This window comes from Ursus maritimus, unplaced genomic scaffold (assembly GCF_017311325.1).
Source record: "Ursus maritimus isolate PB19 unplaced genomic scaffold, ASM1731132v1 scaffold_1, whole genome shotgun sequence".
In the NCBI taxonomy this organism is placed as follows: Eukaryota; Metazoa; Chordata; class Mammalia; order Carnivora; family Ursidae; genus Ursus; species Ursus maritimus.
In genome coordinates, this window is record NW_024423343.1 from 21,609,179 (window position 1) to 21,623,709 (window position 14,531).

The following is a 14,531-nucleotide window of genomic DNA, read 5'->3' on the forward strand; positions in this document are numbered from 1 at the left end:
GGAATGATCCCAGTCTTTTGGTACCATTTGAGACCTGATTTGTGACCCAGTATGTGATCTATTCTGGAGAATGTTCATATGCACTTGAGAAGAATGTGTATTCTGTTGCTTTAGGATAGAATGTTCTGAATATATCTGTGAAGTCCATCTGGTCCAGTGTGTCATTCGAAGCCCGTATTTCCTTGTTGATCTTCTGCTTGGATGCTCAGTCCATTGCAGTGAGGGGGAATGTAAAAGTCCCCTACTATTATTGTATTATTATTGTTGTGTTTCTTTGATTTTGTTATTAATTGGCTAATTTAATTGCCTTCTCCCATGTTAGGGGCATAAATATTTACAATTGTTAGATGATCTTGTTGGATAGACCCTTTAATTATGATATAGTGTCCTTCCTCATCTCTTATTACAGTCTGTGGTTTAAAATCTCATTTGTCTGATGTAAGGATTGCCACCCCAGTTCCTTTTGATGTCCATTAGCATAATAAATGGTTTTCCACCCCCTCACCTTCAATCTGTAGGTGTCTTTGGGTCTAAGATGAGTCTCTTGCAGACAGCATATTGATGGGTTTTGCTTTTTTTTTTCCAGTCTGATATCCTATGTCTTTTGATTGAGTCATTTAGCCCATTTACATTCCGAATAACTGTTGAAAGATATGAAGGTAGTGCCATTGTATTACCGGTAAAGTGACTGTATATTGTCTGTATTGTCTGTATATTGTCTGTATATTGTGTGTATTGACTGTATAAAGTTACTGTATATTGTCTCTATATATTGCCTTTGTTCCTTTATGTTCTATGTTACTTTTAGGCTCTCTCTTTGCTTAGAGGATCCCTTTAATATTTCTTTTGGGATTGGTTTGGTGATCACAAATTCTTTTTGTTTCTGTTTGTCCTGGAAGCTTTTCATCACTCCTTCTATTTTGAATGAGATCCTAACTGGATAAAGTATTCTTGGCTGCATTTTTCTCATTTAGCACCCTGAATATACCATGCCAGTCCCCGCAGTCCATCTTCCCATATATCACCTTGGATTCACTGCTCCGCAGCTCCTACCTGGCAGAAAGTGGTTGCTTTTCTATCCGTAGAGGTACAGCTCTTCTTTTCTTAGATCTCCAGTTGAGCTCACAGGTGTTCAGAATGATTTGATAGCTACCTAGCTGAATTCCTGGGGCCAGACGAAATTAAGGTCTCCTACTCCTCTGCCATTTTTGCTTCCTCATCGAAATAAAAGGCTTTTAATTGTCTGTACTCTGGCCAATTAGTGTTCGAATCATCAGACTTTTCACCTAAAATATTTTATTATTGCTTTGAATTGAGGTCATTGACCAATCCCTTGTCCCCCAGTCCCATTCTTTCAAACAAGTTTAGTAGTGACACACACAGGAAATATATAGGGAAATTGTGTGTTGCTCAAGTTTGAGAGGACAGATAACTGGGTGACTTGTTTTTCCTATACTGAAGGTTTCAATTTTAAAATTCTAGGAATGAAAAATTTCCAGTTTATTTAAGAAAATTCTATTTTTCTAAAATAGTTTCTGTTCTATTCAAGAGAATGCATGTTGCCACATGAATATAGAAATCTTTAGTATTTGTGATACTCTCTTTTAAATTTCTCTGGTAACAGGCAAATCACCAAAGACTAAAACACACCTTGAAATTGGTTCCTTGTAATTTCTTGTAATCAATAAATGGTACTAGATAAAAACATATATTTGTCTTATAAGCCACTTTAGGTTTTATGGGGGGAGAAAGACATAAGATGCAAAGAAGGAAACAATAGTATTTTTCATTTTCATTTTTTCCTCCTAAGTGGAGAATTGATTAAAACTTCCACACAAAAAGAAGACTGATCTTTTTTTTTTTTTAAGATTTTTATTTATTCATTTGAGAGAGAGAGAGCACACACATGAGTCAGGGGGAGGGGCAGAGGGGCAGAGGGAAAGGGAGAAGCAGACTCCCTGCTGAGCAGGAAGCCCGATGCAGGGCTCCATCCCAGGACCCTAAGATCATGACCTGAGCTGAAGGCAGATGCTTAACCAACTGAGCCCCCTGGGTGTCCCAGGACTGATCTTTCTTAATATTCTACCTCAAATTTTTCCTTAAGTTTTAATAGATTGGACCAAAAAGGACCAATTATTTCTTATTTCTTGTTTCTTATCCCTATAGGATTATAGCAACACATGTAGTAAAATTACTTAATTCAACATACTTTACCAGTCTAACCAAGCAAATTATTACTCATCCTGCGTGAGTAGGTGAGTAATTCTTTGCAAGACTGTAAATCACCCTGAAATTCCCAGAGTCACATGGCTCAATGGTAAGCAAGATAATCAGTTAGTTTATCAAACTGGCTTTACCAACAAGACCATGTTATTTGTGATGGGGCATTCTGTATCATTGTACCATCTTGAAGAGAGAAGCTACCTTACAACTAGCTTGGAGACAGTGAGTCTTGTTTTAAGCCCCCTTAAAATATGCCTTACTTCCTAGTTTTGTGGATCAGATTTTTACCAGTTGCTTCCTGACATTGTCCTTCTATCCACATCATCATTCAAGTGCCTCAGTGGTGATAAAGCACCTGAAAATCCTGAATCTGACACCTTCCTCACACCTACCTGCTTCATAGCACTAGATATCACCACCTTCCATCGCAGGTAAGGTGTATCTTAGGTAATGAGGTATTAGCAATTGGTGCCTCATTATCTTAAGCCTCTGAAGGAGCCCCACCCTCCTCATAAAAGAAGGATGCTGTTATTTTTGCCAGGAGTTAGCTTGAGTTTCTCAATGTATTGCACATTTCCACCTGGGTCAAATGTACACACTTGCCATGTTTTCTTATTCATGCTTGCTTTATGAGGGTCTACTGGAGAATAGGCTTTGCAGACACAGAGGCCTGGGTTTAAGTCACTGTTCGAACACTCATTAGCAGTGTGACCTAGGAAAGCTACTTACCCTATGTTTCCTCTTCTATACAGTGGAGATTCTAAAATTGTCCCTACAGGTTTATTATAAAGGTTACATCCTATATGTGATGAGCATCCTATAGCATCTTTTTTTTTTTTTTTTAAATAAGCTTTGTGCCCAGTGTGGGGCTTGAACTCATGATCCCAAGATCAAGAGTCACATTCTGCTGACTGAGCCAGCCAGACATTCCCATTCCATAGCATCTTAATGTAAAAATCAATTAATGGTGCGAGGTAAACAAGGAATTTGTCTCTGATGCTATGCATAAAAACCAGGGTGGAAGTAAAGGAGTAAAATAATGAATCTGGTTACCATTAAAATTTCTAAGCTCTTTCTCTTCATCATTGACTCAATCCCACATTTGTTTCCCATTCAAAATAGAGGTTTCAGGTCTCAACCACTTACGTTTCCTTTTCTTTCTTTCTTCCTTCCTTTCTTTCTTTCTTTTTTTTTTTAAGATTGATTTATTTATTTGAGAGAGAGAGAGTGGGGGGAGGGCCAAAGGGAGAGGGAGAGTGAGGGAATCTCCAGCAGATTTCCTGCTGAGTATGGAGCCAACATGGGGCTCAGTCTCATGACCCTGTGATCATGACCTGAGCTGAAATCAAGAGTCAGATGCTTAACCAACTGAGCCACCCAGGTGCCCCCCAACCACTAACATTTTTATCTTCCCACAGCATCAGTTTTATCTCACTTTTTCTCTTTAGAAGAGTTGGCCAGGAACTATCCTCAAAATGGCATCCTGAGTTCTTTAGCATTAAGGTCCCTCACTCTTCAAATTTTATCTGCTACCACTTCAAACCAGTTCTTAGATCTAGTGAGGTCAGAGTTCTCACCATTATCCAAAGATATAGACTTAATCCTCAGTCCAGTGTTTCTGTCCTCGGGGCTCAGAGTAGATGAGGAGCAAGACTGACTATGACAGAGGGTAATAAGGAGTTGATTATCTTCAGAAAGAATGAGTTCTCAACATTTGCTACAACATGGACGGCACTGGAGGAGATAATGCTTAGTGAAATAAGTCAAGCAGAGAAAGACAACTATCATATGATTTCTCTCATCTATGGAACATAAGAACTAGAATGATCAGTAGGGGAAGAAAGGGATAAAGAAAGGGGGGGTAATCAGAAGGGGGAATGAAACATGAGAGACTATGGACTATGAGAAACAAACTGAGGGCTACAGAGGGGAGGGGGGTGGGGGAATGGGATAGACCGGTGATGGGTAGTAAGGAGGGCACATATTGCATGGTGCACTGGGTGTTATACACAACTAATGAATCATCGAGCCTTACATCGAAAACCGGGGATGTACTGTATGGTGACTAACATAATATAATAAAAAATCATTATTAATAAAAAAAAAAGGAGTTGATTATCTTTATAAACGGAGATCTATAGTAAAGAGATGAAGAGGTGATTAATTCATCCTGGAGTGGGAGCATGGTGGGTGGAAGAGCTGAGAAAGGTTTCAGAGAGGAAGCAACACTTGAGTCAGTTGTTTAAGAATGAGCACGACTTCGTTTTGGGTCAAGGGAGCAGCACGACAGAGCCTGAAAGTGAATAGTCTTCATCCAAGGCATTACAGCATATGGCAGCAGGGATGATTGAAAGTGCAGAGACACATCTAATGGAGCTGGCAAGGGCCACACTGGGAACTTCTTTGCTGTTCTACCAAGAGCAGCCTTATTTTTCCTGACTTCCTGGTGCAATAATTCTTTGTGCACTTATTTTGGCAATAATTTTTCATTTTCAATAAATCTCTACAAGTGATTTATGGTCCCCTAGAAAACCAGGGAAAACCCCGAAGTACTTTTCTTTCCTCTCCGTTCTTCCCACACAGTACAGTATACAGGATTGGAGGCAGTGTGACACAGAGATGAAAAGTATTGATGTAGGAGTTGAGATCCCTTCTCACCATCCCCATTTTTAACTGGGTGATCTGAGGCAAGTTGTATCCTCCCTGAATATCACTTTCTTCCTCTGAAAATGGGGATAATGCCACTTTGTACATGATAGCCCTCCTATGATGATTCAGTAAGAGCTTAACAAATGTTTGTAACTCAGTTATTCAATAAGCATTAATTGAACGCCTAGTATAAGGCAAGCTCTATGTTAAATCCTATTATACAGTAATGAGATAAACAAAAATAGGCTTTATAGTCTAGTATTTATTATTATTAATGTAGATCTTTTATTAAAACAAGTTAATGTGTTTCAGCTATGTCAATACCATATTCATGGTTGGGCCCACTCTCTCTTGCCCTATTCCTGGAGTGTGCTACATGATGACTGACTGCCAAGAGCTGCCATTCCAGTGCTTATGATGCCTGTCAATTACACAGTTGTGCAGCCTTGGCCGAACCACCATTCTAACTAGGTTCAGTAAGTGAAGTGACTCTGGAGGTGATCCTAGATAAGTCCAACCTTAGGAGGATAACCATGCATGCTCAAAACTAATTCTGTACATGGCTCAGTCAGATTTGGGCTGTTTGAACAGTTCTCCAAAACTTGTCATTACTAGAATTCAGGAAAGCACAACGCTGGAATCCTAGGATTAGCTAATTTTTGTGCAAGCTATTCCATGATAAAGCTATCTATATTTTTTTGATTTTACTGTTGGTGAAGTGAGCACACAAAAGCAAATACTACCTAAGTTCTGGTAGACTCCTTGCTTGATAGAGGGATGCATCTGTTGATAACCAAGAAGTAGAGTCACCAACATCAAAGAAAGGTAGGAGAGACAGATATTATGGTTCGAGACTTGGAAGTCATCCTAAATGCAACCTGGGTCTGCTGGCCTCTGGCAGAAGCACTGGAACACTGAGTAGCGTAGCAGATCACTGTGGTCCGGCCAAATTGAGTAATTTAATTTCTCGGTACAACTGTGGGAATCAAATCTGTCAACAGTTTACTGGTAAATGTATTCATTCATGGATTGTGTATTATTCTAATTTGCCTCTGTTTATTTGCTTTTTTTTTTTTCAGTTTAGTTTTTTTGCTTTTTAAAAAACATTTTTTTTAGCAACTATGTGTCCTGGGTATGACTTATTTCTGGTTGCTAAATTGTTCTTTCTTCCCTCAAGGGGGACTCCTAAAATATCTGCCAAAAGCACCTCAATCTGTAGTCAGGTGTAGGGCACAAAGCTGTATCTTTCTCTGTGTTAAACAAAATAGAAAAGATTTCACTATCTTTAATCTCCTTCCACATTCTCTTCCATTTCCTTTTGGTTTGTCTAATAATTGCTTTAAGTTCTATTCTGATCAGAGATTATGATTCCTGATTTACATAAGCTATAGCTTCCAAGATTAATGTTAGCTAAGGCCTTTTCTGAAATGAAATCATAAAAGATGCTTTCAAAAGTAAATATTAAAAGAAATTTGAAAACCTTAAAGGAGAGAGTAAAGCAGATATGGCCAACATAGATGCTAGAATATAGATACTTAGAGTGGGGCAAAATTTGGAGGTCTCATTGTCTATGTACCCCACCTTAAACTACTTAGAATTATGTCTTATGAAAGAATACCCCAGTCCCCAAGTAAGTGTGTGTGACACTTAGAGTTGTGACATTATATGCCTTCCAGTATAAAGGAAAACCTTACATATATTAACACTTAATGCATAGTTTTGAAATTACGTTGAAGAGGTAAATCTTCTGGGAAGTCATGGGTTGTAATAAAATACATAATCATCATCAGAAAATTAGAGGTAGTTGATGAAGGTGTCCAGGCAAGAGAACAGCCTGAGAGAGAGACTCTTTAAACAAAGTTAAACCAACAACAGAACAACTCCCGTGATTACACTGGAAAGATGACAGGCAGCTACTAGGAGAAACCATTTGATACTTTTAAAGCTGACCTCTGACCTGCATCAGTCACGTGGTGAATCAGTACTTTTTAAGCTGAAGTAACCTGACTGAATTAAGTGACTCTGAGCACTTGTAATATCCCTCGATAGGTAGCGTCACACCCCCAAATCCCACCTTGACTTCACAAGTGCACAAGTGAATGGTTTGTGAACCAAACCATTAGTGAGTTGTAGACTGTGACAGATGACAGAGAAAGAAAGCAGGGAGCAGGAGCTCAATTCATCTGCAAAGCTTGAAAAAGCCGGAAGAATCTTGGACACTGAATCCTGGAAGTGGTGAAGGAGGGTATTACCTCCAGAGGCACCCAGTGTCTGAAGAGCACCTTGTCTTTAACCTTGTTCAGAAAAAAAAATTCAAGAGCCAAATTCTTGATATTCAGAACTGACTGCCTAATGGGGATTAGGCTTGGAAAGACTCATTACAGTAGGGACAGAGCCAAAGTTGAGGTAATGGGCATGTGGCAGCATGGCTCCAATCAGCTCCAGGCTGGCTGCCATCAACATTGCAGAGTTGGCATGAGGACCAGGAAGCTGAACCAGCATTTGAACTCAAACATTGAATGGAGAACTGACACATTGCTTTTTACTGATTTCACAAATAGAACCTTGATCGATCATAGAAAGGTGTGAGGACGAAAGGAGGGTTTCACTAGCCTTGTCTCGAATAGTCTCTTCAGTATTCAATTACATTCAACAGCAGTTATTGAGCATTGATCATTCTAACGTATTTTGATATAAAATAGTTTATGATCTTAGAGTTGACAATCTAGTGGAAAAAATAAGAAACACAGGGTCCTTGAGAGAAATATAAACAAAGAAATATGCTGGATTCAAAGGCAGGTGAGAGGATATCCGAAGGGTATTTCTCAAAAGGCATCATAGAAGACATCAACCTGAGGATGATATTGAGAGGTAGGATCTTAGAGAGGGAGGAGTTTATCTCAGGTTAGAGGAGATGGCATAAGCAAGTCAAGGACCAGAAAGCAGAAGTATGTTTGCACATTGTAATATGCATGAGTTTGGCAAGCAGTCAGACCGTAGTCGACTATTGAAAAAGTGGCTGGAGCCAGGTTGTGAAGGCACCGATATCAGAGGGAGTAGTTTGTCATTAAGGTGTATAAGCAAGGTTACTCCTGGAAACCTTTATGCCAGAGTTCTCCTTCACATGTATCCTGAAATCACAATTAAAATTACTTAATTAGAAAGTACCTTGAATAATTTAAGCATAGAGCCTTTTTCTTTTCTCCTAATTTACAATAGATTTCTTTTGCTGATTTGGATATTCAAGTGCACTAGAACTCTGCTATATCATAAAGTTAGTAATGTCCTGGGTCAGCCTGTGTCGTCTTTAATTATAAAAACCTTAAACAACATGACTTTCCTGCAATGGATACATGAACCCATCCCCCAAATGAGGGAATCCATTGTATGTCATTTATTCCACCCACAGACTACCTTTTATTTTCTGAAATTTGTTTAACCTAATAAATTGTAACAGAAGGTGAAACCTGGGCAACACACATAGTTACTTCCCTCCAAATCAAATCATTCAACTTAACTTCAGGCTAAAGATGGGAGACTTTCTCCATGGTTGAGGTTCAGAGTGTTTTAGCTGAGCTCTGGCCTTATTGAATTAAACCACTCTTAATGACAATTTAAATATTATGAGTCACTGGGCCCAGAGTCTGTAAAATGCTATGTGTCCTGCCTCTGCTACTATGTAGAAAAGAAGGCGAGAGAATGTAGGACAAGTCCTACTGGCCTGGCAAGAGTCCCACCTAATTCCTCATGACGTGTCCAATGCAGGTGACACCTTCTGGAAGGTGTGGATAGGCAGTTAATTTCATGGAGGGTAGGAGGTGTGGGTTCAGTTTTTTTTTTTTTTTTTTTTTTTTTTTTACAGTAGGGCATTATCTGAATGATACTTACTCATTCTCTCTTGAGGCTGGACTTCATGCAACAAGCAATAACTGGATGTTATTTTAAAATAAGCAAAGCCACTGACAGGTCTGGTCTGGGTTCTTGTTTCAGAGGGAAGAGTTGGTTGAGAAGTGCTCCTTGGTCAAGGATTAAACCGAAGGAAAAATCCAGCAGCCGAAGAACTGTGGGTTTCTTACCCCAGCCCTCAGGAAAGCTATGCCGTGAAAAGGCTTTGACCCATTGACACAGCAAGTTGGACAGGGTACCAATTCTTCTGTGGGTTGGAGGAAAAGAGAGGAATTCTTTTGTTCGTGGTGTTTGAAGGATGGCTTCCCAGTTTCATCAGCTTCGGGTGCTGGTCTGGAAAAATTGGCTAGGTGTCAAAAGGCAGCCGGTGAGTAGAAAAAGGGAAGGGGGGGCTGCCCAGGGACAGTACTCCAGGCAATCCTAAAATGTGATGTTAATGAGAGGTAAAAAGAGAAGAGTTTTAAGCCATTTTCTAAAGCAGAAATAAGATATTTAGAAAACATCCCTATATCTGTCTTATAGCTAATGGGGCAAGTCTAAACATACCCCCAAAGCTGCCTTTTGATTTCAGTAAATTAAAAGGGTAAACCAGGACATGCACTGGGCAAAGAAAAGGATGTACTTTGTGTTTGAGTTTGAACTAGTGTTGAATTCTAGGTTTCAGGTCAAAATACTTTCAGAAATTTTCTTAATAAATGTAGCTAAAAATGAGATGAAGGAAAATATCAGATGAAAGGAATAATAAATGGGAAGAAATGCATTTGAAAACCAAAAGTGATGGAAAGCTTGTTTGAAAAGTAAGATATAGAAAGGAAATTGTTTGAAGGCTGTTGGGATAGAAAAGCTTCTACAAAATTTCAGTACCTAAAAATTATTTACTAGAAATGCCAAACAAGAGTCAATATCTGTGCCATACTTCAGGAGTATTATTGAATCACTTAACTTTATGGCTACAGTCTCTCTACTCTATTGTAACATCTTTTTTGTGCTCTTACATTCATGTTTGCTTTTTAAATTACAAAGCTAGCTATCAGATCCTCATCAGATAGGGTGTAGGGAGATTGAGAAAGGAATTGGCTTCTATGGGTCATCACACATTCAGAAGAATGTATGAAAACCAGAGAAATTCAAAAAGGCTTGCCATATATTTCACTTTAGAGTGGCAGTTCCCAGACTCAAATGAATAATATAAATATCATGCAGATAATGAGGTCCTAGAAACCATCTGTGTACCTAATCTCACTCTGAGTTTGCTCGCTGTGCCTGACACCTTACTTAAGTGTTCTGATGTGTATATTGAGAAAGAGAAGGAATGTTACTCAGCTCTGTGAATGTGGTGGGTAGGATTTAAAAACCAAAAGATGTTATGTGATTGTACTGATGTGGGGTTTGGACGTAAAATTTTAAATCATTAATATTTTTTAGTTAAATCATTAGCGTTCCTTTTCAGTTGGAAACAACACAAAAGAAAACCTGCCATAATTATTCCATGGTAGGTTACATGTGGAATTCAGCAGGAAAAGAGTCTGGATATGTGGTTGTGGTCAGAAGATGAGAGCTGGTTTTTTGGTTATGCTTCTCGAAAACTGCATGACCTGAGTAGTATAGCTGTTCTCTGAATACTGGTTTTCCTCTTTGCAAAATGGGTCCATGGCCTACCATATCTGTCTCATAGAGTGGTAAGAACCAAATGTGCCAGTGTATTTCAAAGTGCTTTACAAATGGTGAGACACTTGGCAAATAGATTATAGAGGGATTTGGAGTGATGTGTGTGTTGTATTTTATTCAAAGTAATGGTGAAAGGAAATCCAGGAGAAGGGAGTGTGGGAGAGAGGAAGAAGTTTATATATAGTGCAGTTCTTAAGTGATGAAAACTCACTAGTCAAAAATAAAAGCAGAGAGGAACTGAAAACATATCTGTTATTGCTGATAAACTGAATGTTGAGGTTGTATATTTTCCTTACAACTCTATTTTACCTAAAAATTAAAAAAAAAAACCCTCAGATGAATGCATTTTTTTCATTGAGAAATTTTATCTTTAGAAACCTTAATAAGTCCTTTCCTTATCTGTAAAGTAGCTTGTATATCAATTTTCTACTTTAGAGTTTTTCTCCATTTTAGTCAATTTCTGTTGTATATGGCATATTTAAAGGAGGTGGAACTCAGGCATGCTAAAACATTTTCACCATGATGCCTTGTATTATTCTTATGTAGTCAAAATCCCCAAAAAGCCCCTGGTAATTATACTTTTGCCCAAAGAAAGAAAATACATGATCTGTTAGTTCATTTGGGGATATCAGAGGGTTCAGATCTTAAGGCTACCTTGAGACCCAGGACAGGTTAAATGTTGGTTGCAGGAAATGAAATCAGAAATAGTTCTGAATTTGGGGAAATGCAGAAGTCCCAGTTGATTCCATTATGACCAACTAGAGGAACACAGGAGACCTTTAGAAAATGGTGGTGCCCAAAGGAGAGGGAAAGACAATTCTAGGTGGAGGGCAAGAGGGCAAAGAAAGGTACATCCCTTCTTCATAGGTTGCCTCGGGCCAGCCCTATTTCCTGCTCTTGGAGAGAGGACGTGAGGACACAGGTGGAAAGGATATATATGTGATGAATGAAAAAAATTGTGAAAAGAGAAACGATAAACAAATTGAAAGAGAATGTGAAAAGAAGAGGTATATAAATTTGAGGAGAGGATGTAGTCTGTATGTAGTGACCGGACTTTTGTCATCCACCAAGCAATTATTTAAAATGCAAGTATTTTTATTTATCTCATAATCTTTCTGAATATGATACTTTAAAAATGCAGTTTGATACTCAGGAAAATAGAAATGAAGCTGTGTGACACTGGAAATATATAGTCTTTAGTGAACGTTAAAGAATAATCACTACCAAGACATCCTCCTCCACTGTGTTTTTAAGAGATTCTGTCACAAAGCAAGATGGTGGGAAGGATAGTCTGTAAAGGAAGAAGTTAGGAATCTACTAATGGAGAAACAAATAACATACAAGAAAAAAAAAAAACAAGAAAAACAAATGTATAGTGAAAAATATCAGAGCAGGGATTACTGAGGGAATATATTATAAAAATATATACTAGAATAGAAAGTGAGAAAAAGAATTTCAAACACCTATATAGTCTAAGAAATAGAAAGGTACTAGAACAAGCTAGATGTTGAGTTTGGCTACAAAAAAAAGGAAGGCAGGGTTTTCAATTTTGGAGGTGATATCCCTCAAAATTGTTCTGAGAGTAAATGTTTCTCTTTAATTTTTTAATAAAATCAAACATCAGAATTCTGGAATATTTGGGATTATCTAACTGCCTTAATTCTACAGGGCCCCAGAGAGCTCAAGGCACTTGTCTGAGGTAACACAGTGAGCTTAAGGACTCAAAGTCAGATTTCCCCCCAAAAAAGATTTATTCTTTTCACTACCTCCTGCTGCCTCCCTATTGCCACTGAGTTGAGTTTCCTTTTCCAACATTCTTGGATCCCTGCTCAGAGTTCAGTCAACCAGTGAAGAGATCATATTTGCTAAGGAGGCCTTAGATATTGCTGATTTTCTAGTATTAGTGGTTACTTCAATTCTCAATTACATGGCAGAAAAAAAAATGAATGCAAAAAGGGGTGTGAAAAAAATACATTAAGCACCAACAGAAATGTTAGGTAATACAGAAAATCAATTAGATGCAGTTGCTACCCTACTGGGCTTGTAATTTAATTCTAGAAATAATACAAACATGAAGATACATTCCACTGGAGATGGTTAGCAACAGGGAGGCTCACCTAATGAGATGCTAGTTAATGATAGGAAACTGAGTCCTGGCACAGCAGAGACTGCAGGATGAAAGACTAGATAGTGCAAGATCAGAGTTTATCTTTCATTAAGAAGATGAATTCTAAATAGGCATATCAAGGATTGACTTCAGATCTCTATAGAAGTGGAATCTAATTCCGGACTTACGACAGAAGAAGAAAAATTACCTTGAGCTATTTATTTTAATCTAAGTGTTGGGCTAGGGGGTCGCACTTTAGCTCAGTTGGTAATAGAACCAGTTTTTCTATCACATTCCCACAACTTGACTGATTTCTAACACTTAGGGTTTTTTTAAGATTTTCTTTATGTATTAGAGAGAGAGAGAACAAGCACGCACATGAGTGGGGAGAAGGGCAAAGGGAGAGAGAGAGAGAAGCAGACTTGATGCTGAGTGCGGAGCCCTGTTTGGGGATCAAGCTCATGACCCTGAATGACCTGAGCTGCACTTAACCAGCTGAGCCGCCCAGGTGCCCGATTTCTAACCCTTTGGCTAAAGTTTGATACTTCCTCCCCAATCCCCATCTTGCTCATATAACATCCCCTCACAGTGTCTAGAGAAAGAAGACGTGCTAGCTTCAAAATTTTGGAGAAGTTGGTCAATGCAGTAAGGTAATGTTTTGACTAAAGCAATTTAGGATTAAACTGTAATCTCAAATTTAATTATACATTGGATTAAAATAAACTAGGTCCTGAACAATTCAGGCAAATACCTGATCAACTGTCCCAGGCCCATTTACCTCTTCCAGATCTATAACATTTATTCCCTTAATCCTTTTAATTGTTGAAAAAAAAATTTAGATCTACCTGTTGATATTGGTGCTTGTCTCATAGCAGACATGCACGTTTTGTTAGTTTAGTCAAATGATAAAAAGCAAATGAGGGGTGCCTAGGTGGCTAAGTTGCTTAAGCATCTTGATTTTGGCTCACAGTTGTGAGATCAAGCCCTGTGTTGGGCTCTGTGCTGAGCTTGGAGCCTGCTTACGATTCTCTCTCCCTGCCCCTCTACTGCCCACCCCCCGCAAGTGAGATGAAGTTGTTTTAGGAATGAGAGCAATAGAAAAATAGATTCGTTTAAAGTCCAATAAAAGCGTTGTTTTAATATATGCATCATAGAAACTTTACCAATCTCAAGGGGTGCCTGGGTGGCTCAGTCAAATAAGTGTCTGCCTTCTGCTTAGGTCATGATCCCAGGGTCCTGGGATTGAGCCCTGCATCAGCAGGGAGCCTTCTCCCTCCTCCCCACTCTTGCTCTCTCTCAAATAAATAAATAAATCTTAAAAAAAAAGAAAGAAAGAAAATTTACCAATATCCAAAATGTATTGTAATCTGTAGGTATAGATTTCAGAAAATGTCCTCTCTCCCAGTTTTTAGATGAGTTGTTTCTATGGATGGCAGTGTTCAGTAGCAGAAAGCCCAAGTAACTGATAGCTCTGCCACTTCTGTTTGCTTGTTTTGGGGGTGGAACTAAGGTTTATTCCAGATCTAAAATAGCAACCTCCTTCTTCAGAACATGAACCTGGGAATCTTCTTATTACCACCAAGTAAACAGTCATTCTTGATTTATAGGACAATGCAAAGGAAAAGAACGGGAGAAGAAAGAAGAAACAATGTACTGTATATGTGGAAAGTTGGGCCTTTTTTACTTTGAAGCTTGTAATAAAAAGTTATGATTCTAGGGGCCCCTCCGTGGCATAGTCAGTTGAGCGTCTGGCTCTTGGTTTCATCTAGGGTCTTGGGTCTCAGGGTCTTGGGATGAGCCCCACCTTGGGCTCCACTCTCAGCAAGGAGTCTGCTTGGGATTCTTTCTCCCTTTCTGTCTGCCCCTCCCATTCGTGCTCTCTTGCATAAATAAATAAATAAATAAATAAATAAATAAATAAATAAATATATTTTTTAAAGTTATCATTCTAGATTAAGGGGCAACTTTTAAATGATTT

The 14,531-nt window shown here is 38.6% G+C and overlaps 1 protein-coding gene across 1 annotated transcript in view; it reads left to right on the forward strand.

Moving 5' to 3' along the window:
- Positions 1–8,123: 8,123 nt before the first annotated feature.
- The window catches only part of ABCA12 (ATP binding cassette subfamily A member 12), a 173,952-nt gene continuing 167,544 nt past the window's right edge, over positions 8,124–14,531 (forward strand). Inside the window, exon 1 of the mRNA XM_008690501.2 lies at positions 8,124–9,145. Within this exon, the coding sequence (XP_008688723.1) occupies positions 9,077–9,145 (69 nt within the window). The 5' untranslated portion in view covers positions 8,124–9,076. The remainder of the gene's footprint in view (positions 9,146–14,531) is intronic.